At 48.5% G+C, this 23,350-nt stretch overlaps 1 protein-coding gene across 4 annotated transcripts in view; it reads right to left on the reverse strand.

Moving 5' to 3' along the window:
- The window catches only part of Trappc9 (trafficking protein particle complex subunit 9), a 489,946-nt gene that overhangs the window by 389,994 nt on the left and 76,602 nt on the right, over positions 1-23,350 (reverse strand). For all 4 annotated transcript variants that reach the window (XM_076556025.1, XM_076556023.1, XM_076556024.1 and 1 more), the window contains one exon: positions 2,426-2,552. In XM_076556025.1, coding sequence (XP_076412140.1) covers positions 2,426-2,552 — 127 coding nt within the window. The remainder of the gene's footprint in view (positions 1-2,425; positions 2,553-23,350) is intronic.

Genomic DNA, 23,350 nt, shown 5'->3' on the forward strand with positions numbered 1-23,350 from the left:
CCACCCCACCCCAGCCCATCCACATGTCTCTCGGCTTCCCAGCTGCCAGGGGGGTGAGCAGCTCTCCTCTCCATACTCCTCTGCTGTGGCGCTGGACCACAGGCCCAGAAACAACAGAGCCAAGGACACACACACTGAAACAATGAAGCAAAATAAACCTTCCCTACTGAAAATGCTTTGCCTCGGGTACTTGGCCACAGTAACAAAAAACTGATTAGTAGTTATGCGTTCTGGTAGTCCTCAGCTCATTTCTATGGAAACATGGTAGCCCCGTAGATAGCTTTGGCACCGGCTTGTCATCAAGATGGGGAGATGGGGAACTCAGAAGAGGTGACATCCCCACCTACAGGGTCTGTCCATGACTCTAAACAGATTTGCTTGGAAAAGGAATCTTGACGGAGGTTTGTCCAGACAGGCTGGCCTGTGAGCATGTCTGCGGAGGATCGTCTTGAAGTTGGCAGCGCCATTCCCTGAGCTTGGGTCCTGAATGGTCTAAGAGTTGAGCAGTGGGACGGACCCCCAGGTGCAGCACCAGGAGGCCAGAATATCCCATTACACAAGGCTTTCTAAATTGAAAAATGACCCAAGTCACAACGCAGATACAGAAGTGTTAGGAAAGGCTTTTCTAGCCTTTAAGTTTGAAAACTGAATCATGCCCTCAATCCCAAGTCAAAAAAATATATTCCACTTTAAATCTTACTCATAGAATAGCCCAAAAGAGACCCTTTCTTTCCAACTGTCAAGGATGAAAAATAGCACACCCCTGCCTCAGAACTGCAGGTGGATGCTTCTAGCAGAAACACAGCCCCGTTAGGGAGTGGGGATTTGAACTAAGGAAGCCTGAGTCCTTTTACTGTTTTGTGCTAGAAACAGGGCTCAGTGGGAGAGCAATTACCCAGCATGTGTAAGGTTCTGGATTTGACCCCCAACATCATAGAAAAGAAAGTTAACTTATTTTTTTTTGGGGGGGGGGGGGCGAGGCAGTTGTTATAGTTGTTACTTTGCTTTGTTTTGGGGTTTTTTTAAGACAGGGTTTCTCTGTGTAGCCCTGGCTGTCCTAAAACTTACTGTGTAGACCAGGCTGGCCTGGAACTCAGGGGTCCACCTGTCTCTGCCTCCCAAGTGCTGGAATTAAAGGTGGTGCACACCATGCCTGGCTAGAAAGTTAACTTGTAATCCTACCACTCGGGAGGTCAAGGCCAAAGAATAGGGAATTCAACGTCATCCTTGGCTATTACAGCATGTTTGGGGCCAGCCAGGGCTACATGAGACCCTGTCTCCAATTTAAGAGAAAAAAAAAAAAAGGAGAAGGAAAGAAAGGAAGAAAGAAAAGGAGGGAGGGAGGGAGGGAGGAAGCAGGCAAGTGGGGGGGGGGGGGGTGGAGAGAAGGACAGACTCAGCCACGGCCTGCCATGGCTTCTGTGTCCAGCCACCCTTCCTACCATTTCCAGGGCGGCACCCCAGTCATTCCATCGGGCAGCTAAAATGGCCTCTGCATCTAAAATGGCCTCCAAAAAAAGGGCAGAAAAGTAGCATCTCTGAAGCACAGCCCCAAATGCTCTCTCTCACACGGAGCTTCGCTGAAGTCTCGTATCAGTAACAGGCAGCTGCCACCCAGAGAGGAGTGAGTGATACCATCCTGGAATACTACATGGCTGTGAGGGGAGCCCAGGCCCCTCCATAGCAAAGGCCAGGACATGTAAGTACCAACAGATGAAAGGCCGTGGGGGGCCCTAGAACTACACCCCTCTGCTCCACAGAAAAATGCCAATGCTGTAACTGCTTCTTTTCAGTCCCTCAAACAAATGTTTCTGGGATTCAGAAGTTCCTCCCAAATCGGTGCGCAGTGGAGGACCCATAGGACCTGGTTCATGCGGGTGCAGCGGTGTGCACAGCCTGGATCTCCCGAGGCAGTGGGGGGCCGGGAGGCTGACTGCAGCCACAGGGAGTGAGCAAGACAATAGAAGGGGAGAGACCATCTCTGTTCCTGATTCCTGGCAGCAGGCCCACAAGAGAGAGTCAGCCCACACCTGTGAGCAGGAGATGACCGGTCTGGCCGATTTCCATCCTGGACTAGAAATCAGCAGGGTCCCATCTGTCCACAGCTCTATCACAAAATAGCCATGGACGAGGGCAGGAACAGGACCACACTGCCCTCAGTTCAGTAAGCTACTGTCACCTCCAAGACCTGAGGTGAAGCTTAAGTAGGTCATGAGCCATAAAACGGGGATGTGAGGGTGGGGATTGGGAGGGATATGGGGAGAAATGGAGACAGAAATGGGGGGGGATAGATTATTTTCATAGTTCGCTGTATACGTGTATGGAATTCTCAAAAATAAAGAACAACTTTTTTAAAATGAAGTCATGAGCCAGAGGGCCAGCAGCAGAGGCAGAGCAGTGCCCCGCACCCTGCCCACGGCCTCACCTGACAATGGGCAGCTTGGTAAAGGGCACGGGAGGAAGCGTGAGGCCATCTGGAAGGGTGATGGGTTCCATCGTCCCGGGACACTTGGCTGTATAGTTCTCCAGGCTTTGAGTCACATCTTTCTTTTCTGAGGAGAAAACAAAACAGAATGCGGGTTCAGTCAACCAAGTAAAGGTGGGTGGTTTTTGGTTCAGTGTGATCCGGAGCAACGTGATCCAGGCCAGCCCAGAAGGGAGGCTTCCATCAGAAGTAAAGAACCCAGTGACAGTGACAGCTCCATTCCTTAAGATACACTAGCAGCTGCCACCCTGAAGGCCCTGCGGATATGGAGGGAACTGAGCTGTGACCTTCCGGGATGTGACCAGCACCAGAGAAATACGGCCAGATCAAGGGCCATAAAGCTGGCGGGCAGGACCAAAGCTCCTTGCATTTTTTAACAGTATTTCTCAGCAATTACTAAGCACCAAGCACCCACACAGGGACCCCCGTCCCCACAGAGCATCCACTGTGGTTTGTCCATTTGACAGACGTGGAAGCAAATAGCCACAAGCCAAGTCTCTGATGCTGCTAGTGAGCTTTGCAAGGTAAGCCTGTTTGCTGCAACCACTGCTGCATACACACGCGCGCGCGCGCACACACACACACACACACACACACACGCACACGCACACGCACATGCATGCACGCACGCACACGCATATCCCTTGTCACTGGGGAAGGAAAAGAGGACACAGGTGGTGGTGATGATGTTTGGACACTAGCCACAAAAGGCTCTCCAACAGAGCACAGATGGTCCCTTCCCAATGCTGCGTTATGAAAAGTCTGGCAAGAGGAGAAAGCAGCTTGTCAAAGGCCCTGCATTTGACCCAACACCCATGGTACAGCATTTTAAAGGCTTAAGAGAAGCAGGGCAGGGGACAAGGGAGCTCACGCCTTCTAGAAAGTTTTTTTCTTTTCAAAACACTAGAGGAAGTCAGTCACAAGGGATAGCCAAATGAGACCTGGGTTCAAGTCAAGAACTCGCCCTTCCCCGGGCACTGTGCGACTCGGTCAGGAAGCATGCCTCCTGCAGAGCCTAGCTGCCCTAAGGTAAAAGCAATGACTCCTTTTTCACAAAAGTGTGGGAGCTCCCTGGGGACAAGGTGACACACTCCAGGGCGACAGCCTGCCAACACCAGCACTGAGCACACCTTCAACATCAGTGTCTTGTTGCTGCACTTGGGGAAACACAAGACGACGACGGGCAGAGATTGTGCCACTCAGGCTGGGGACCATGAGTCCTAAAAGTCCAGGCAAGGACTCCCCCGTTGCTAGAACCCCATTTAGATGCTCTCTGTGGGAAGCAGACATGAGAAGGATCACTTTTGAACTTGTCCCCAAAGTGGAAAATGGCGCAGTGCTTAAGAGCGCTTGCTGATCTTCCAGAAAACCTGAGTTTAGTTCCCAGCATCCATGGCAGGTGGCTCACAACCACCTGTATCTCCAGCTCCAGAGGATCCAACGCCCTCTTTTGGACTCCAGTGATGCCCACATACATGTCATACATGTCAGAGAGAGAGAGAGAGAGAGAGAGAGAGAGAGAGAGAGAGAGAGAGAGAGGGTCAAAAGCAGAAATAAAAGTTTCAAAAAGTAAAAAGTTCTCCAAGTGATCCAATAACCTACAACTTACAGTCTTCCAGAGGGCTCAAGGACACCAAGCATGTCCCATGTTGGGAACGAAGCCTGGCTTAGGAGTCTCGGTACCAACTGGCCCTGTGCCACTCTGGGTAAACGCTACCCAAGTGGAGAAGGAAGAGTCTTTCTTTGATGCCGAAGACGGCCCAGCGCATGAGAGCACACATGCGCACTGTCAATGGCCCTTCGCCTGGTGAGCTACGTGTCACTCCGTGAGCCTTCCCATCAGCATTCCTGCTACTCGCTTCAGATCAGCATTTTCCTAGAGCGCCTTCCTATGGGGGACCCCCATATCCATGGCTGCCCCTGGCTACAGCAGAGCAGAGAGCTATCATTCAGGGTCTGGGGACATCCTGTCATATACGCTTCCCTTTTTAGCCACTGCTGTGCTGTGTCTCTGAGAACTCGTGTGGGAAATCATCCAAAAATACACCGATGTCAGAAACTGGGGCCTTTAGGGAGGAATCGGGTCTTAAGGACCTGGGGAAGGGAGCTGACCCTCTCAAGTTCCAAAGAGGAGCCAACAGGTGAGGCCTGACCATAGGTGCCCCATGAGACCACAACATGGAGAGGCAAGCTCAGAACCCTGGTGGCTCCTGGCATCTATCTGCCACATGAGCCAAGCTTCAGGAAATCATGATATATCCTAACCCTCTCATAGCCCATGATGGGGAGTGGAAGCTCATAATGCCTTAATTTACCTCACTCGAGAATCAATATCTCATTTTGTTTTGATCAGGAGTTTCAAAGGTGATGCCAGTCAAATGAAGAGCACCTAATGCCCTGGAGAGCTAATTTTTCCACCCCAGAAATTAAAGAAACCATACAGACAAAAGAGCATTTTTTTTTTTTTTTGGTTTTTCGAGACAGGGTTTCTCTGTGTAGCTTTGCGCCTTTCCTGGAACTCACTTGGTAGCCCAGGCTGGCCTCGAACTCACAAAGATCCGCCTGCCTCTGCCTCCCGAGTGCTGGGATTAAAGGCGTGCGCCACCACCGCCCGGCCAAAAGAGCATTTTTAATGAAAACTAGCTGCCACCTAATCATACCATTCCTCCTAAGAGGAGAGAATGTGATTGCCAAACTCCTGATGGTAAACAGGTCACGGGCCACTGATTGTTGCCACAGTTGACGCTGGTGTGAAGACCAGCGCATCACGATTTCACAGTTCATTCTTGTTCTTTCTAAGTAATAACCTGAGACAGCCGTGTCTGCCCTAGTCAGGTACGGAATCTAAGCAAGGCGAGGAAGAAAGATGGACACCTTTTTCCCAAGTCTGAGATGGGGGACCTAAGGAAAAAGAAACAGTACCGACCCGGCTGACACACCCTGAAATCCCACATTTGAGTCAAGTCCAGAGGAAGGTGGCGGGCGGGTGCTTCCACACCGTGACATGGTGAGGGTACAGAGCAAACCCCGCTGCATTGGCGATGGGCCTCCTGTTGGCACGGTACCACAGAAAACAACACGGTGCCTCTTGAAGAAACCACAGTCGCCTCCACGTGAGATCCTCGCCTGTGCAGACAACCCTCGAGGATGAAATCAGCACCTCGTCAGGGCACCCACCCCGATTTCACAGTGCTCAGGATATACAAACGACCTAAAGACACAGATGTAGAGAACGTGGTATGTATAAAAAGTACCCTGAGAAGGGTTTGGAGAGGTGCCACAGGACCAGAATTTAGATTCCTAGCATCCATGTGAGGTAGTTCACACCATCTGTAACTCCAAGTTCAGAGGATCCAATGCCCTCTTCGGGCCTGTACATGGGTACTGTACATATATGATATACACTCATACAGATGCAGATATAAATAAAAATAAAATCTTTAAAAAAAAAAACAGGAATGGCAGAGTACATCTGTACACCTATAATCCTGGCACTTGAGAGATGGAAATGGAAGGATCCCTGAGGTTTATCAGCCAACCAGTCAGGAGCTCCAGACTCAGTCAGACCTCCTAACCCCAAAATAAATACTGTGCAAAACAACATCAACCTCTAGTTTCTGAACATGACGCACACACACACACACACACACACGTGTGTGTGTGTGTGTGTGTGTGTGTGTGTGTGTGTGTATCCATACATACACCGTACACACACCAAATAAGTAAGCAAATAAATGAATAATAAAACCACACTAGAATATTATTTGGCTTTAAAAAGGAATTCCTCCCATTTGCCAAAATATGGATGGCCATGGACACTGTGCTGAGTGAAGACAGACAAAGAAAACGCTCCATCATCGAAAAAGAAAAGAATGACTCAGTAGTTCTGCCTCAGGGGAGGGCAGATATGAAGGTCACAGGATGTAAAGACAAGCATAAAGAAGACAGAGTCTGGAGAGCCAGGGCGCCCATGAGGAGCAAATTTAAATGGTGTATTAGGGATTTTCATTAGGCATGTCTTAGCTGTTCTGTCTCAAGGAAAGTCAGTCCATAAACTGGCAGATATATTCATCTTCTGGAGTACCGTAACCATTTTACTGCCTAGGGCATCCCTTAGCACCTGTTCTAAGCCTCAGCTACATACAATAAAAAAAATAAAGGGGAAGTTTCCTAATTCCCCTATAGCTGGCAGTTTTAACACCCCTTTGTTAAAATAATTAAACTCAATAACATACACAAACATACACACCCACAAGACACAGACATCCACCTCCAGAGGAAAGAGAAGTGACATTCTTAAAATCCTCTTAACTGAATGGAAATAGAAACACTTTGGTGGTTTGCATGAGAATGGCCCCCATAGGCTCCTATGTTTGAACGCTTGGTTCCCATTCTTGGAACTGCTTAGGAAGAATGAGGAGGTGTGACCTTCTTGGAGTAGGTGTGGCTTCATTGGAAGAAGTGTGTTACTGGGGGTGGGTTTTTCAGGTTTCAAAGCCTATGCCACACCCAGTCTGTCTCTGTCTCTGTCTCTCTCTGTCTCTCTCTGTCTCTGTCTCTCTCTGTCTCTCTCTCTCTCTCTCTCTCTCTCTCTCTCTCTCTCTCTCTCTCTCTGCCTGCTGCCTTTGGGTCAGGATGTAAAGCCCTCAGCTACTTCTCCAGCACCATGCCTGTCTGCTTCCCACCATGACAATCATGGACTAACCCTCTAAAACTGTAAGCCAGCCACCAAGAGTTGCTTGCCTCGGTCACGGTGTCTCTTCACAGCAATAGAACAGTGATAACGACACACACTGTGTCAAATTCAAGATGTCCAGATGTGAGACCAAAATGAGCCATCTTAGAAATGCTTTCACCCAAAAACTAAGGCGTAAGATTTCTCCTTTTGGGAATAGGCCATTAGTTACTGAAACCAGTCAGTTCAGATTCCAGAAACCAGGGAGTATAGAAGTTCACAGTCACAAGATAGTCACGAGGTAATGCCTGCCGGACTATGGAATGTCCTCTCCCTGGTTTCCAGGGTAACTGACCACAGAAATGCCCCCATCTGAGGGCAGCCAATGAGAAATGGTGGCGGGCAACCACTCCCTTAGAAGTAATTTCTAGAAGTCCCTAGAAGCGAGCCAATCAGAATTGTACCTGTACTAGCACCCCTAAATGATGTAACTTTGTGACTTTTCCCTTTAAAAACTGAGCTTGCAGACAGGTGGGCACTTCCTCCAGCCTCCACTGTGTTGGATGTATTGGACAAAGTCCCTGCCTAGGCTTGTATTGCTTTTGGATATCCAGAATTAAACCTTGCTTTTGCATGCCGGCATGCTCATCTTTGGTGGTCTCTCTGGGGGTCACGATCTGGGCACAACACAGAAGCGCCTGAGAGGGAACTGCATCGCCAAAGTACACAATGGAGAAAGACAGGATCTTCAACAAACGGTATTGGAAAACTGGATATTTATGTGAATAAGAATGAAATGTCTCTCTCCCCTTGCATACAAATCAATTCCAAATATATCAAAGATCTCAAAGTTAGACATGAAACTTTGAAACTTCTAGAAGAGTGCATAGGGAGTACACTTCAGGATACATGCTCAGGTGAGGGCTGAGTAGATCTCTAGCCACACAGAAAACAGGACCAGCAATCCTCAAGTGGGACCCATGGAATTAAAAGTCTGCGCTGCCAAGGAGATTCCATCGACCGAAGAGGCAGCCTAGAAAATGGGGAAAGCTTTGCCAGCTGTACACCAACGGAGGATTAGTGCCTAGACTATCCAAGGAGCCAAAAGCTTAACAAGAAGACAAGCCACCCAATGTAAACAGTGGGCTGTGGAACCGCACAGACAGTCCTCAGAAGATGAACTATAAACAGCGTAAGAAATATTTTTAAAGTATTCACCATCCTCAACCACGAGGAGAAGGCAAATTAAAACTACTTTGAGATTTCATTTTTACCACAATTACAGCGGCTAGGAATAAGAAAACAAAAGACAGCAAATGCTGGTAAGGAGGCAGGGAGCGAGGAACCCTGGCATGCTGTCGGTGGGAGCACACGGCGGTGCAGTTGCTATGGAAACTGGTGTGGTAGTTCCTCAAAAAAAAAAAAAGTAGAAATCGCTGAGAGGAATGCTTTCAACAAGCGAAACATAACAAGGTGCAGAGCGTTCATCTCTGCAAGTGATATTTGTGGAGTAAAATGTGAGATTGTGTCAGAAAAAAAAAAAGTAGAAACCAATCCAGCATGTGCCGTACCTATGACACGATAGAATTTCATTCACTTAGAAAGAAAAACGCAATTGTGAGATCTGCAGGTACATGGATGGAACTGGAAGATAGTGTACTGAGCAAGGTAACCCAGATCTAGATAAACCAAGGGCGCACGCTGTCACTCATGTGGGGCTCTGGGCATTAAACCGGTAGAAACTAGAAAGGGGCTGTCGGTGGAGACGGGGAGAGGCAGGGCTAATGGAGTGGTGCAGCTGAAGAGGATGTGACCCCGGGGAGGGGAAGGAATAATGAGGAGGGAGGCTGGGGCGGAAAGCGGGGAGAAGGCAGGACAAAGGCAGGCAGTCCGGAAGAGATAACTAACACTCGGGAAGCTTCAAAATGGACTGCTTTAGAAGCTTCATAGATAGACAGACAGACAGGGAGATAGAGAGACAGGGAGATAGAGAGACAGACAGACAGACAATGTAAAGAGTTTAACTAGAGTTACCCTATGTAGGGGAACACGTTCCTTCCAAGGACATAGCCTGCTGAGCAGAAAGGCCAGTGCCTGGTACAGGAGTCACTTCTCCTCAAGTTATTGGTCAGGGATGTCCCAGAGACACCCCCCCAAAAAAAATAATACAAGCTATTATCATTGTTCTTGGTTCCCCACCAGAATTTGATAGTAAAGACCTGACTGCTGAAGACACCACACACTCTGGTCACAGGACATGAAGAAATCAAGTTCATACTGACCGGGGAGTTTTCTTCCTGCTGGCTAGCTTTCCTGATACTAGACGATGCTATGTAGGCTGCTGGGGAGCAAAGTCACCAATAGTTTTGCCCACTGTGAACCTGTGAGTTACGATAATGACCCAAGTGGCATGATAGTCCCATGGGTGCCATAGTGGCAACAGTGCTGTGGGGTTCACCTAACACTTTCTGATTAAATTCAAGGCCAGTTCCACAGGACGGAACAGGTCTGGTGCAGTAAATCTGACCAAGCACCCATGGCTGGAGAGCTCACAGGCCCCAGAGTTAATCTGCTACTATCATTCTGCTGAATGAACATGATACCAAACTGTCCTCTAAATCTGTATCTCTATCACACAAAGATTAATAATACAGTACTCCGTCCTTGTCTTAGTCACTGTCCTATTGCTGTCCAAAGACACCATGACCGAGGCAACTCTTAGGAAAGAGAGCATTCATTGGAAGCTTGCTAACAGTTTCAGAGGTGTTATCCATTATCGTCATGATGCGAAGCATGGCGGCATGCAGGCAGGAACTGAGTAGTACCTAAGAGCTATTCCCTGATCATAGGCAGAGAGACAGTGGGCCTGATGTGGGCTTTTAAAACCTCAAAACCCAGCCCAGCGGTGGTGGCACATGCCTTTAATCCCAGCACATGGGAGGCAGAGCCAGGTGGATCTCTGTGAGTTCGAGGCCAACCCGGTATACAGAGCAAGATCCAGGACAGGCACCAAAACTACACAGAGAAACATTGTCTTGAAAAACAAAAACAAAAACAAAAACAAAAAAAAACCCTCAAAACCTACCACCAGTGACACACTTCCTCCAACAATGTTACACCTACTCCAACAAGGCCACACCTTCTAATCCTTCTAATTCTCCTCAAATAGTGCATGCAAATATATGAGCCTATGGGGGCCATTCTTATTCAAACCACCACAGTCCTCATCAGAGAAGTTTCTGTAGGCCGTGGGTCATCGTTAATGCAGAAACTCACAACTGGTCAAAGGACAGAGAGTGTCAGTGCAGAGTTCAGCCACAAATGGGACATCTATGTCACACACACACACCAAGGCTTAAGGGCCATCACAGAAGAGGGGCGGGAAGATTGTAAAGTCAGAGGTCAGGGAGGACCAGCGTAAAACAGTGACTGCTGGACATGACAGGCCCACTTCCCCCATGAACTCACTGCCGCTGGTTTGCTTGCACAATTCCAAGCCAGTCATTTTCTATCATGGAGCTAGGAAGGCCTTATGACACACACACACCCCCAGGAGCTATGGTCACTGATGGCTTCAGGGAAGGGACAATCAGTTTTCTTTAAGGGTTTGGCTCTTGGTGGGTAGAACACACTTCCAGTGAATGGCCTCACACCCCCCAGGAGTATATCGGCAGCACACATTGGACTCAATGGGTGATTAAAACCAAAGAACAGGAAGTTAGGGGGCTGGGGAGGTAGCATGGATCTAGGAGAAATGAGGGAGAGAAGTGGAGAGGAACAGGTGAATATAATCAAAATTGCTATAAATTCTTAAAGAATTAAATATTATACGTTAAAATGATTCTTAGAGGAAAAAAATAAGAGTCCAAAGTCAACTATTTAACTATACATTGTAAAATCCAGGAAATAAGTAAAATTATACTCAAACTAGGTATAGAGAAAATCATGGATGAAGTGGAAAATAAGGAAATCAACATCAAAGTCAGTTTCTGTGCCAGTGAGGTGCTTGTTACCGAGCCTGATGACCTGGGCTAGATCCCTGGAGTCAATACGGTGGGTGGAGACAACTGGTTCCACAAAGTTGCCCTCTGACCTCTACATGCATGCCCTGGCATGAAGGCATGTGCATATGTGCACACAATTAACTGATTAATTAATTAATGTAAAAAAAGTTTGCTTGTAAAATTAATAATAAACCTTTAGGAGAGTAACTCAAATCTGCTCCCTAGGAATAAGAGACAGGGACACACACACACACACACACACACACACACACACACACACACACACACAAAACACACACAGTCTCAATACATAGTCCAGTTTGTCCCTAAATTCACAATCCTCCTGCCTCAGCCTCTACGGAAGTGCACCACCCTTGACTTAAACAACCTACGTGGCAAGAAAAGTGGACTCGGCTTTGCTCCCTTCTGTAGCAAGACAGGCCATCTTTAAAGAAGGAAAAAGTCACCTGTCATCATGACAAAGATTAATAATATGACAGCCAGGGAAACACCTAAAGCCTGTCAAGAAAGCAAGAAAACAAGCCTCTTCCTAACAGAATGCTGCTGAGATCAGATAAACATGTGCAGAGCCACGTGACCTACCTCCCACGGACATTTCTCTACATCTGTTCTTCACTTATCTACATGGCGAGAGGCTGGAGTTCCCGATAAGCAATCATTCAAGCTACCAAGAGATTCAATATTCCTCTATGTTCCTTTCAAGTATACAAACACATTCTACCAAAGCAAAAGGCAATTATGTTAAGCTGTCAGCTTATTACATAATTATCCATTTAAACTGCTACCTAGGAAAACTTTTAAGCTCTCCAGAGGTTTTAATATAGCACTGGAAAGGAGAAAACACCCAACAAAGACTGTAAATAACTGAAATCTGCCATGAAGTACTGGTCAGGTAAAACCATGGTACTGTAACAAAATGAAAATTGACCCAACCATGTACAGCGGCATTAAAGGTTTTTAATGATACAGAAAATGTCTGTTGTATTACATTTAAATCAGGTGTAGTAGTTGAGTGCCCACTCCCCCCATCCACACACAGGCTTGTGTATTTGAACACTTAGTCCCAGATGGTGGCTGTTTGGTGGAGTTGTGGAAATTCTAGGATGTGGAGCCTCGTTGCAGGAAGAAGAGTTCATAGCCTTGCCTTACTTCCTGTTTCCTGTGTGCAGCTGAGATGTGATCTCTCAGCTTCCTGCTCCTGTCACCATGCCAGGCACTGTACTGAATACCTTGCACTGTCTCCCCCAGCTGTCTCTGGAACTTTGCCAAATGTGAAGTTCACTGTGTCTCTTAGAGCAAGGTTAAGGAAAGCCAGAGCTATTCCTAGTCTATGGAGGAAGAAGGTGAAGTGTGAAAAGATCCTCCCAACTCCATGTGCCTTCCACCTCCCTGCCCTAACCTCTTGTTTCTAATATGTGAGGCCCTCTCCCTTCCTTCCAACTATTCTGTACATCGCTCAACACTCAACCAATACTGAGCACTGTCCGAGGCAGATCCCACTTTCCACACTCAAGGGACAGGCGTTCAGGCTCTTTGAGAACAGCACGCCAGCCTGCCCCCTCTGTCTCATGACATGCCTGATGGAGTCTCACTTAATACAGTTTAGGACACAATCTGAGGAAAGGCAATGTTAAATTAACTTAGTTCCATAAGATTCGACCGCTTTCTGGGTAAAAACACTGACAAATGAGGTTAAATGAAAGATAAGCGTGGTCCCTGTCCCCAGGGATCCCCTAACCCAGCAAGGAAATCAGGTGGGATATAGAAAAATGATGAGAACTGATGAAAACAAGGAGGTAGACAGGAAGACACTACTGACTTCTTCATAACAGGGGAGCTAGGACAAGGACAAGGCTGAGCCCACTAATAGGAGCCATGTACAAACCACACGACATGCTCTATGAATGAAAGACTGCCTGGGATACATACGGTGCCCAAGGAATGGCTGGGAGCAAAATAAATTAGACTAAAATGATAGTCCGACTCATGTGCCAAAGGGATGGCTCCAGCTTCATTGTGAACATTGACTAGATGGGGCCGATCCAGGAGACGGGACCGTGACGTTAGGAGGCCACAGCACTGATTCACATAGCAGGGCTGAATGGCTGACCTGGGCTGTGACTATAAAGCAGGGGAGAGGCATCCCATAGGACAGGAACGGAAACATCAGGACAACATCAGGACGGCCATCACAAGCCAACAGAGGACACAGAAGAAGAGGATGACAAGGTGACTTCAAGAAGTTTAAGCTTCCAAGAACAACAACAACAAAAAAAAATGATGATGACACCCTTGATGCAAACCAGAAATACAGGGAGAAAAGGTAAGACCCTGGGAGACGGGCAGCCTTCATCTGGAAGCTGACACTCGGAGGTCATAAACTGGCATCTAACTCGGGGGGGGGGGGGGGGATGAGCAAATTGTTTGCTTTAAATCACAGAGTATATTCAAGCAGACCAAGAGCTCCACTCTTAAACCCCCACCATAAATCTTCAAAGACGCTTTTAATTTATGCCTCCATTGACCTTTTCTGTAATTACCGTTTTTAATAAGCTTTTTTCCATAACAAATCATTGTCTTTGGCGTATAACTCATTTTGTGATGATTCTGAAACCACAACTTCTCTTGCAGCTGCTTGGTCTGCCTTCCCAAGGTGGCACCAGTGAACAAAAATGAGAGCCCTAACACCCTGGAAGGCACTCGGCATCTGAAGGCCTTTTTGATTTTCAGACAAGGAGGCCGCAAGCTACAACAGAAGACAGTTCTCAGCTGCCAAGGCTACCTGGCCTCCGGCTGTATCATCCTGCTCTGTTGCAGCCCAGTGGAGAGTGGAGGAGGAGCTGGGACCTCTCCAGACACTAAGTAAAGTCACCTCTCCTTTCGAGTCCCACCCTCCCCAGGCCCAAGGAGCCTAGTAACGTGAGGCTGAGGTCTGGCTCATCAAGATAAAGTCCCCATCACAGCACAACCCGGTCAGGCCACGTCTACTGACGAACGGCAAACTTTTAATGTATTTTCTTTGGGCTGTGTAGCATGAGCTGGCGGTGAAATGAAGGAATAGTTGAATAAATTAAATCTGACATTTTCCATCTCACCCAATTCTTGTCTCTCAAACCAACCACCATTGCGTCTGAGTTGACAGATAATCTCTTTACAGGGACATGTCAGACGCATCAGGCAACCGCTGACACAGGCCTGATTTAGTGGGTTCAGATCTATCACTGGCTGGCATGACCCCACATTCACTGAGTTCAGCTGGCCTGCTTGAGACAGTGTGGACAACACAGAAGGGTCCTGGACCCCACATCCTAGAGGGTAGAACAGCCAAGCTATAATCCCAGATCCTCCAGGCCCTACCAGAGAGGTTTAGGGCACATCAGCTGATCTCTCTGCCTCAACTTCCCCTTGTAAAAGAGGCCTCTCATAGCTGTTAACCTCAGCTGGGAGGGTGGCAGTGGCCTGCGAGCATGAGGGTGCACACAGGGCCCAACACACAGAGGGGGAGCGCTCAACAACCATCATCAAAGGCACTCCCCAGACCCTGACGCCCTGGCAAGGCCAAAGCAGGTAACCTCTCTGCCGCATGTGAGGAAAGACAGGGGGTTAGCAATAGATAAACACTAAGCATGTGAGGAAGTGGACTGGTGCCAGGGCCATGACACACAAAGACGCTATACCGGGCAGGTGTACCTAGCAGCAGAAGACTGCTCTTAACCAGAGAAGCAGACAGACGGACAAGGAGAAGCATGGTGTGGGACCCATGCTCTTACATACCACCCCACACCCGTGCCCACGTACTGGCCACAGACACAGGCATGAGGTTCACAAATCCACCTGCTGAGCTGCTTGGATGCAGGGCAGGGCCGGACGTTTGGGTTCACGATGAATACCCATCCATGGTGTACTGGTGCCATGAACACTGGCAACAGAACGCATGGCATCAGGACAGAGGGAGTCAGCTCATCTGGAACGCCTGGAGCACAGAGCAAGGCACCAGCACTCAAACCACTGGGTCACCTCAGAGATGGCAGGAGCTGGTCTCTGCTGCCACCTCGGATGTCCACCCTGCTCCTAGGTTCAACCTGCAACCTTACGGCGGCTTCTGGAAGGTCGGTGCCCTCAGCAGCACGCCCTCCCTCTGCTCTGGCCTGCGGTGGTACTGTGTTGAGAGCAGAGGCGACATGTCGCAACCGCTCACCTTGTCAACTCTTAAGAGGGTTGGTCCTTGTTGCCAATTTTCAGAATCACAACGCCAAGTGAAAAGCCCTACCTCATGATTTCAGTTGGAATTCAATCTCCACGTTGATACAGAGCCCGCATTCTGAGCACTTACATCACACTTAGCAGTAAACAAGTGTTGAGATAAAAGCTTTGGAAAGAAAACAAGTTGGAGGTCTGGGGAGAGGGCTCAGTTGGTAAAGTCGCCCAAGCGTAAGGACAGGAGTCCAGTCTCCAGCATCCACATAAAAAGTGGGGACTGTCGTGTGCACCTGTCCTCCCAGTGCCGGGGAGGCAGGGACCAGCAGATCCCTGAGGGGCTCGCTGACAAGGAAATCAAGACTAATTGGTGGGGCTGGAGAGGTGGCTCAGTGGTTAGGAACGAGTTCCGCTCTTCAAGAGGGACCCAAGTTTCGTTCCCAACACCCATGTTGGAGAGCTCACAACCACTGTAAACTCCAGCTCCGGGGACCCAAACCCACTTCTGGTCTCCGCAGACACTGCGCTTGCATGCATACACATGCCCACACAGAGACACAGTACATATAACTAAAAATCAAATAAAGCTTGTTTTAAAAGACAATTGGCAAATCCCATGAGGGTACCTGTCTCAAAAATCAAGGTGGATAGTTCCTGAGGAGTGACACCCAAGGTTTTACCTCAGACTTCCACAAGCATACGATACACACACACACACACACACACACACACACACACACACACACACACAAGTTGGGTCATGTGCACATGAACACAACATACATACACACACACTAAAAAAAGAAAAGGAAAAATCAGTTAAAGGTTTAAAGATGAGAGTCAGGACAGCTAAAAATAAAGGCTCCCCCATCTGTTCCCACCTGTGAAAATCCTGCACAGACACCAGCTCTGTGGTGACACCCTTGGCTGGTGACACCCTTACCCTGGGGGGTGGGGGTGGCGGTGAGGGGGGGAGTCTTTGAGCTGGAGAACCATATGCTGCGGGGACGACCAAAACCTGGCGGAGGTAAAGCACATGGCCACAGTGCTTCTGCAGCGCTGGCTGCAGCCGATCTGCATCGCTGCTGCTCATGATCCTCCAGCTAACCTGAATGGGACTTTTGAATCCTACAGTCTGAAATCAGGCTCAGTAGAGCGAGCGGAGAAATGTGACAGGCACAAGAGCCAAGGTAAAGCCACCTGCCAACTGCAAAGCCCACACATTCTCCCATGGAAATCAAGTTTCCCTGCCTGTCTATGTTAGGTTTCTAGTCTGGGATAAAGGCCATGACCAAAAAGTAATTTGGGGAGGAGAGGGTTTATTTTTACTCTACAGTCGTCGAGAAAAGAAGCCAAGGCAAGGACTCAAGGAAGAACCTGGAGGTGGGAACCAATGCAGAGACTTCTGGAGAGCGCTGCCTAGTGACTTGTTCTCCATGGGTTGTTCAGTCCAGGGGTGACACCGCCCACAGTGGGCTGGGCCTTCCCACATCAATCATTGATCAAGACGATGCCCCTCAGAACTGCCTACAGGACCAATCCAATGGGGGCATTTTCTCAATTGAGGTTCCACGATGCCCCTCAGAACTGCCTACAGGACCAATCCAATGGAGGCATCTTCTCAATTGAGGTTCCACGATGCCCCTCAGAACTGCCTACAGGACCAATCTAATGGAGGCATCTTCTCAATTGAGGTTCCACGATGCCCCTCAGAACTGCCTACAGGACCAATCCAATGGAGGCATCTTCTCAATTGAGGTTCTCTCTTCCCAGATGACTCTAGTTTGTGTCAAGTTGGAAACAAAAAAAAAAAAAAAGCTAGCTAGGACACTGTCCCTCTCTACATACCCAACACCTCCTCCTAGGTCACTCACTGACCCCATGAGCAACGTGGACAGCCATCAAAACAGGGAGCTGGATACTGCAGTCTGAGAGGAGCACTTACTATCACACGCTCCTGGAGGTCAGAAGCAGATCGGAACCAACAATGCCCTGCTCCTCTTGTCCCTTCACTCCCAGCTCAGGCCAGGCCTTTGCACACACTCTCTCTAGCCCTCACAGTTGAGTAAGGACAAGACAGGTATTAACCCTCGCATTCCGATGAGGAAACAAAGCCAGAGGAAAAAAAAGAAGGCAACCGATTCAACAAGCATTTCCTGAGCCTAGATGAGTCACACTGAGTGGTCTGGGGACTCTGACCATCTGGAATTCACACAGAGTTCAGGCATGAACAATCACGACTGATAGGCAATGAGGCACTTCCGCCACTACTTATCTTTCTGTAACTGCTGAATGGGGTAACTCTCTGACAGAAAGCGAGAAGCCTAGAAGGATGTTCCCAGGCCAAAAGAGGCCAGGGGCCCCGCCTGCACGATGGGTAATGGGGACTGAGCAAGGCCCTCAATAGTCCCCTCCCAGGGTCCAGGAAGAATCTACAAGCAGCTGATAATTAATCTTTGATGAGAAAAAAATGAATCTATGTCCACGAAACTCCTTAGTCCATACACTTTATTATTCTGTGTCAGTTACAAGCTTATATTCTGCTCTCATATTTAGCTCCTTTCTTGCCTGATTTCTGTCTACACTTACCTGCGGTCCCCTCTAGGTTCTACCTTAATTCCTTCATCTAGTTCTGGCCCTTCTAGGTTTTCATTCATCTTGTTCTTTCCCTTATCATCTCCTCTCCCATCTCCTTCTCTCTCCTCATCTCAGTTTGTTCCTCTCAAGTTCTTACTCATCTAGTTCTTCCATTCTCCTTTCTCTTCTCTGTCCTCTCATGCCCTGAAAGTCCTGGTATATATACACGTACAAGCAATATTCCCTTAGCAGTGCAAAGCCAGGCTTCCAGGGTCAAATGGAGGGGTGATAAAAATCACATAGAGAGGCAATAACCATTAATTATCATTTGCAACCCCAAAGGGAAGTGACCAATGGGGAAATGAATTAACTAAAGGCTAGATTTGGGTAATATCTAAGAAGAGGGATCTTATGTGCTCAACTATAGTCTTAAACGTGATTAGTAGAAAATGTTAAGAACCTATAAGCTGTTAGGTCAATGGGAGAAAATAAAACTGCCTTCTTTTTTCCTGTGGCTCCTATCTGTCCAAGCTATCTGCCGTTTTTCTTCAGGGTGGGGGAAAGTATGCTTGGTCGCTAGGCAACCTGTGCACAGGTAGATGCCTCTGGTGATAGTTAAAGGGAGATCTGGAACTGGAGGAAAGATTTGGGAAAGGAGGTAGTTAAGCTTAATTGGCACATCTGCCAGACCTTCTCAAACAGGTAGCCTGGATGCTTAAGTCTGTACTTAGAGAGTACAGAGGTATCTCTGATAAGGTACTTTCCTCCATCTGGGGATGGACCTGGCCAGATGCTGCCAATGATGATAATTATAGGGAAGCTTGAACTGGGGGTTCTGGCTGAGCATAGCTGTCAGCGCAGAAAGTTATCTAAATATTCCTAGAAGTGGTTAGGTAAGGAGTTAGAGGTCTATAAAGTTAGTAAGGCTATAAGAAAGGAGAGTATGAGCTAAGTTGTGTAAAGCTATTACTTAATGTCTACCTGACCTAGGCAGTGTCTCCTTGTGGAATTTACCTTAAATCAGGAGACTTGCATGTGGGCTGTTATTACTGCTAGTCCTAGAAAGTGGTCAAGGGAGGTGTCTGATTCCAGAGGAAGGCTTTCCTGAGTCTGTTCTCCAAAGCCTGGAATGTGTGTGTCCCGAGAGTGGTCAGTCCACACTGTTAGCCCTTCTTAGGGAAAAGTCAATTGGGAAAACTATGAAGGCACACATGATTTTCATAACAGAAAGACTGCTGATATATAACAAGCTAAATAACACCAAAAGCTTCTTGGAATTTGGCTTCCTCTGGAGGAATTCCCTGATCCCTCCAGGTAGTGACTTTGCCATAACCAGCTGAGTTCTTACGATATATTCCAGTGGCCCGCAGCAGATGGGAAGCCTGGAGACATACACGAGAGCTGGAGATAGAATAGCAGCTGCTCCAGCTGGCTTGGGCCAACCTGAGAATGTGCCAGAACATGTAGCTCCTGAATGTGCAATTTCTGTAGCTACAGGAAATCCTAGACTCCAACTTCCTGTTATTTTGAGCAGGAGATTGCCTTAAACTAGGTTTACATCATCCCGGGGAACTTGGGAGGCCAGAGTTCAATGCTGGAATGCCCTTAGGGTGGCTTGCAATGTTCTAGACCCATGGAATTCAGTGGTTTGTAGCACCGATGGTGGACCAGTATACAGAACCATGGGACTGTGTTACATGCTGCCAAGCACATACCTCAGCAGCCCCTAACCCCCACGGAGACCCACCTCTTCTAGAAGCCACAGGAGGCCCTTTTGGCGCCACCCTAGAATATTCTATTTTGGTCCGCCTAGATCTTGACAACTTATTATTCCCCATCACTGGTAAATCACTGGAGATTTTTGACATCCGACCAGTTTTTCTTCACCTCATTATTTTGCACTTCTGGTTTCCCCGCTAAGAATATACTTTATTAGAAAGTACCTATTATGTCATACTGCATGGCATTTATCTCCTCAACACAGAAATCACAGGAAGTCCATGCCCCCTCCCCATTTCCGTGGGGTTTTGTTCGGTCCCTTCTGTCTGTTTCCGAACAAACAAAGGGGAGCTTATCAATCACAATGGAAACAAATTATAGCCCTGGACTGAAGAACTCCCACCCGGAGTCTTTACAACCCAACAATTCATATGCACAGATTCCTTTCTCCCCTTCCCCGGTGAAAATCGAAAGAAAGCAAATGGAAACTTCCGAAGAATCCCGATACACTGTACATGGGGAAAATGCGAGGGTGGGGAGCGCATGCTGGGAAAAACGCTTTCAAAATCTTGCCTTTGGGGTGGGACCATGGAAGAATACAGACTTTCTCTAAGTGACCAGGACAACAGTGGCAGCTGTAGGTATTTTACATCCTAAACAGTGACTGAGGGGGAAGGACAGGGGTCGGCTTTCAAAAACCGGAAAAGACTCAGACAAGGCCTGGGTTGGAACGGCCCCTCTAGCACCTTCTGCTCACCAGAGCCCACTCCTCAGGCCCCGGGGCACATTCCAATGCTGCCTTCTTCTCCAAGGTCTTAGCCTGGAGACATCAACTCCACAGGACCAGAGCAAGGGTCACAATGTCAGAGTGACATCGGGCAATCTTCCTTAAAAGTAAGTTCTGTCCCTCAAAACTAAGTCTCTCTTGAACAACATAACAAAATCAGGCTGAAAACGGAGGGAAACTGAGTGGCCTGGCTTCCTGGGGGGAAGCAGAGCAGAGGGAAAGACACAGACATGACTACCCTCATCCACACGTGAGGCCTCGTGCCCAGTGTCCCAGCCTGAGGACCCTCATCCTCACCCTCAAACACACCCCACCCGGCTCTGACTGTGGAGTCCACAGTGAAGTCTCACGCCCAGTGTCCCAGCCTGAGGACCCTCATCCTCACTCACCCTCAAACACACCCCACCCGGCTCTGACTGTGGAGTCCACAGTGAAGTCTCACGCCCAGTGTCCCAGCCTGAGGACCCTCATCCTCACTCACCCTCAAACACACCCCACCCGGCTCTGACTGTGGAGTCCACAGTGAAGTCTCACGCCCAGTGTCCCAGCCTGAGGACCCTCATCCTCACTCACCCTCAAACACACCCCACCCGGCTCTGACTGTGGAGTCCACAGTGAAGTCTCACGCCCAGTGTCCCAGCCTGAGGAACTAGCTCCTGTGGAGAGGTCCTGAGAGTGAGGCCTGATCAAAGGGACCCTGGTGAGCATTTCTGCCCCCTCTGTAATCCTGACAACCCCCAAGGGAAGGTGGGATGGCCCTGGGGAAGGGAGAGGCTCAAAGGGTCACTCCATAAGGGCCAAGCGAGCCTGGGAGAGGTGCAGAAACCAAAGCAGTCAGAGGTGTTCTTCCCGCTGAAGTCCAGGTCTCCCCAGCCAGGTCCACACCACTGGACACAGACAGATGAACAAATGTCAGCGCAGCCTGTTACCTGAGGAGACTAGAGTACTGTCACTTCAGATGGGTCAGAGAGAATGAGGAAAGTCCTAAACTGTGGTCTCTCTGTGCTGTCCTGGTTCCCCAGCCCCCAGAGACCCAAGCTTATCTCCAGACCCCTGACTCCAGCTTTCCTTCCATTCTCAAGAAGGGAAGTAGTCCACACCCTCCAGGTTGAGATACCCCCCAGTCCTCACTCTTAACCCAGCATGAAGGCCTGCACTTGCCTCCCAGTTATCTTGCACACAGCCCACAGAGCTGGGAAAATCAGAGGTTCTGTGGGATCCATGTCCCACCCATGAACACACCAGAAGCACATATCACCTGTGGTGACTACCCACCTGCACAGGGTGCCCAGGGTCTGAGCTCAAAGAACAGGTCCCAGGTCATGTGCAATACAGCCTCTGAACTCAGAAGGGATGAAAGGAGAGCAAGAAAGTAGGCCTCTTGCCTTCTCTCATCCCTCACTTGGAACTCATACACCTCAAAAGACTCCTGGAGCCACACTCAGTTCAAATTCCCACCCACTAGGCGGGCCAGCATAACACTTCACCAGGGACCCAAGTCTCACCACATGACTCCCAGCCACCCAGAGAGTATCAAAGGTGCTCTGCAGTCTGTGATACCTCAGTAAAACCCCCCACTCTATCCCCTACAGACAAAGAGAAGCTTAAACCAGGATCCCTAAGTGTAGATAAGAACTTAGACCCCTTTTCCCCAGGTGGCTGTATCTGCTACAGGGACTTTGGAAAACACAGTCAGGATATTCGACCAAAAGACTAAAAAGGGAGGCGGGTTAAAATAAATTATATGGTCTGTGCCTTTAAGAACTAGCCTCACAATGCCGGGTGTTGGTGGCGCACGCCTTTAATCCCAGCACTCGGGAGGCAGAGCCAGGCGGATCTCTGTGAGTTCGAGGCCAGCCTGGGCTACCAAGTGAGCTCCAGGAAAGGCGCAAAGCTACGCAGAGAAACCCTGTCTTGAAAATCAAAAAAAAAAAAAAAAAAAAAAGAACTAGCCTCACAAAGAAAGGGGAGCGCTCCTTCCAACCTCCCTGCTGTGAGTGAGAGATTTGGAAGAGCCTCCCTGGAGGCTTGTAAACTTAGAATACACCTTACTTTTGCATTCTGTACCTAAAGTCTCCAGGGGCGGCTTTGGGGACGCGGATCTAGGCACAACAAGACCCTCACTCTATTGTCTCAAAAAGGGGGCCTTAGACAAAGATATCTCAATATAGATAGACCCAGGCCAGTTTCAAGTCTCCAGAAATGATGGCGCCAGCCCCAGGAACTTAAAAGAACAGAGTCAGGATGTCTGATGGTAAGCAATTAACCACAAGATGCCCCTCTCCGGAGATAACATGACCAGACCCCGGAGAGGAGTTGTAAAACTCCTGACAGGGGAAACAGATAAGATAAAATAAGATAAAGTCCAGGCCCGGGAAAAACTGGACCAATCAAGGATGGACCAGTACTAACCCCCTCCCCTCTAAGAAATGTTATGAGTTTTGCCTATAAAAACTAACTTCCCCAAGAAAGAGTAACTCTTCCCTGCCTCACTTGAGATGGCTTGAGATGAGTTCCCTGTCATGACTTGCAGCAGAAGTAAACCTTGCTTTTGCATTCTGGTATGCTCATCCTTGGTGGTCTCTCTGGGGGTTACGATCTGGGCACAACAGTCCAGAGGGGAGGGTGATTACCACCTCCCTGGAACCCTCTACACCAGTCACCACAGACTTGCCAAAGAGAAGCCAAACTAAAAGCTGACTGACGTGCTAAAAAATAAGTAAGACATCAAATGTGTGTGTGTGTGTGTGCGTGTGTGTGTGTGTGTGTGTGTGTGTGTGTGTGTGTGTGTGTGTGTGAGAGAGAGAGAGAGAGAGAGAGAGAGAGAGAGAGAGAGAGAGAGAGAGAAAACACAAAATGCTTTTTCCTCTGTGGGGATTTATCTC

This window comes from Peromyscus maniculatus, chromosome 20, assembly GCF_049852395.1.
Source record: "Peromyscus maniculatus bairdii isolate BWxNUB_F1_BW_parent chromosome 20, HU_Pman_BW_mat_3.1, whole genome shotgun sequence".
In the NCBI taxonomy this organism is placed as follows: domain Eukaryota; kingdom Metazoa; phylum Chordata; class Mammalia; order Rodentia; family Cricetidae; genus Peromyscus; species Peromyscus maniculatus.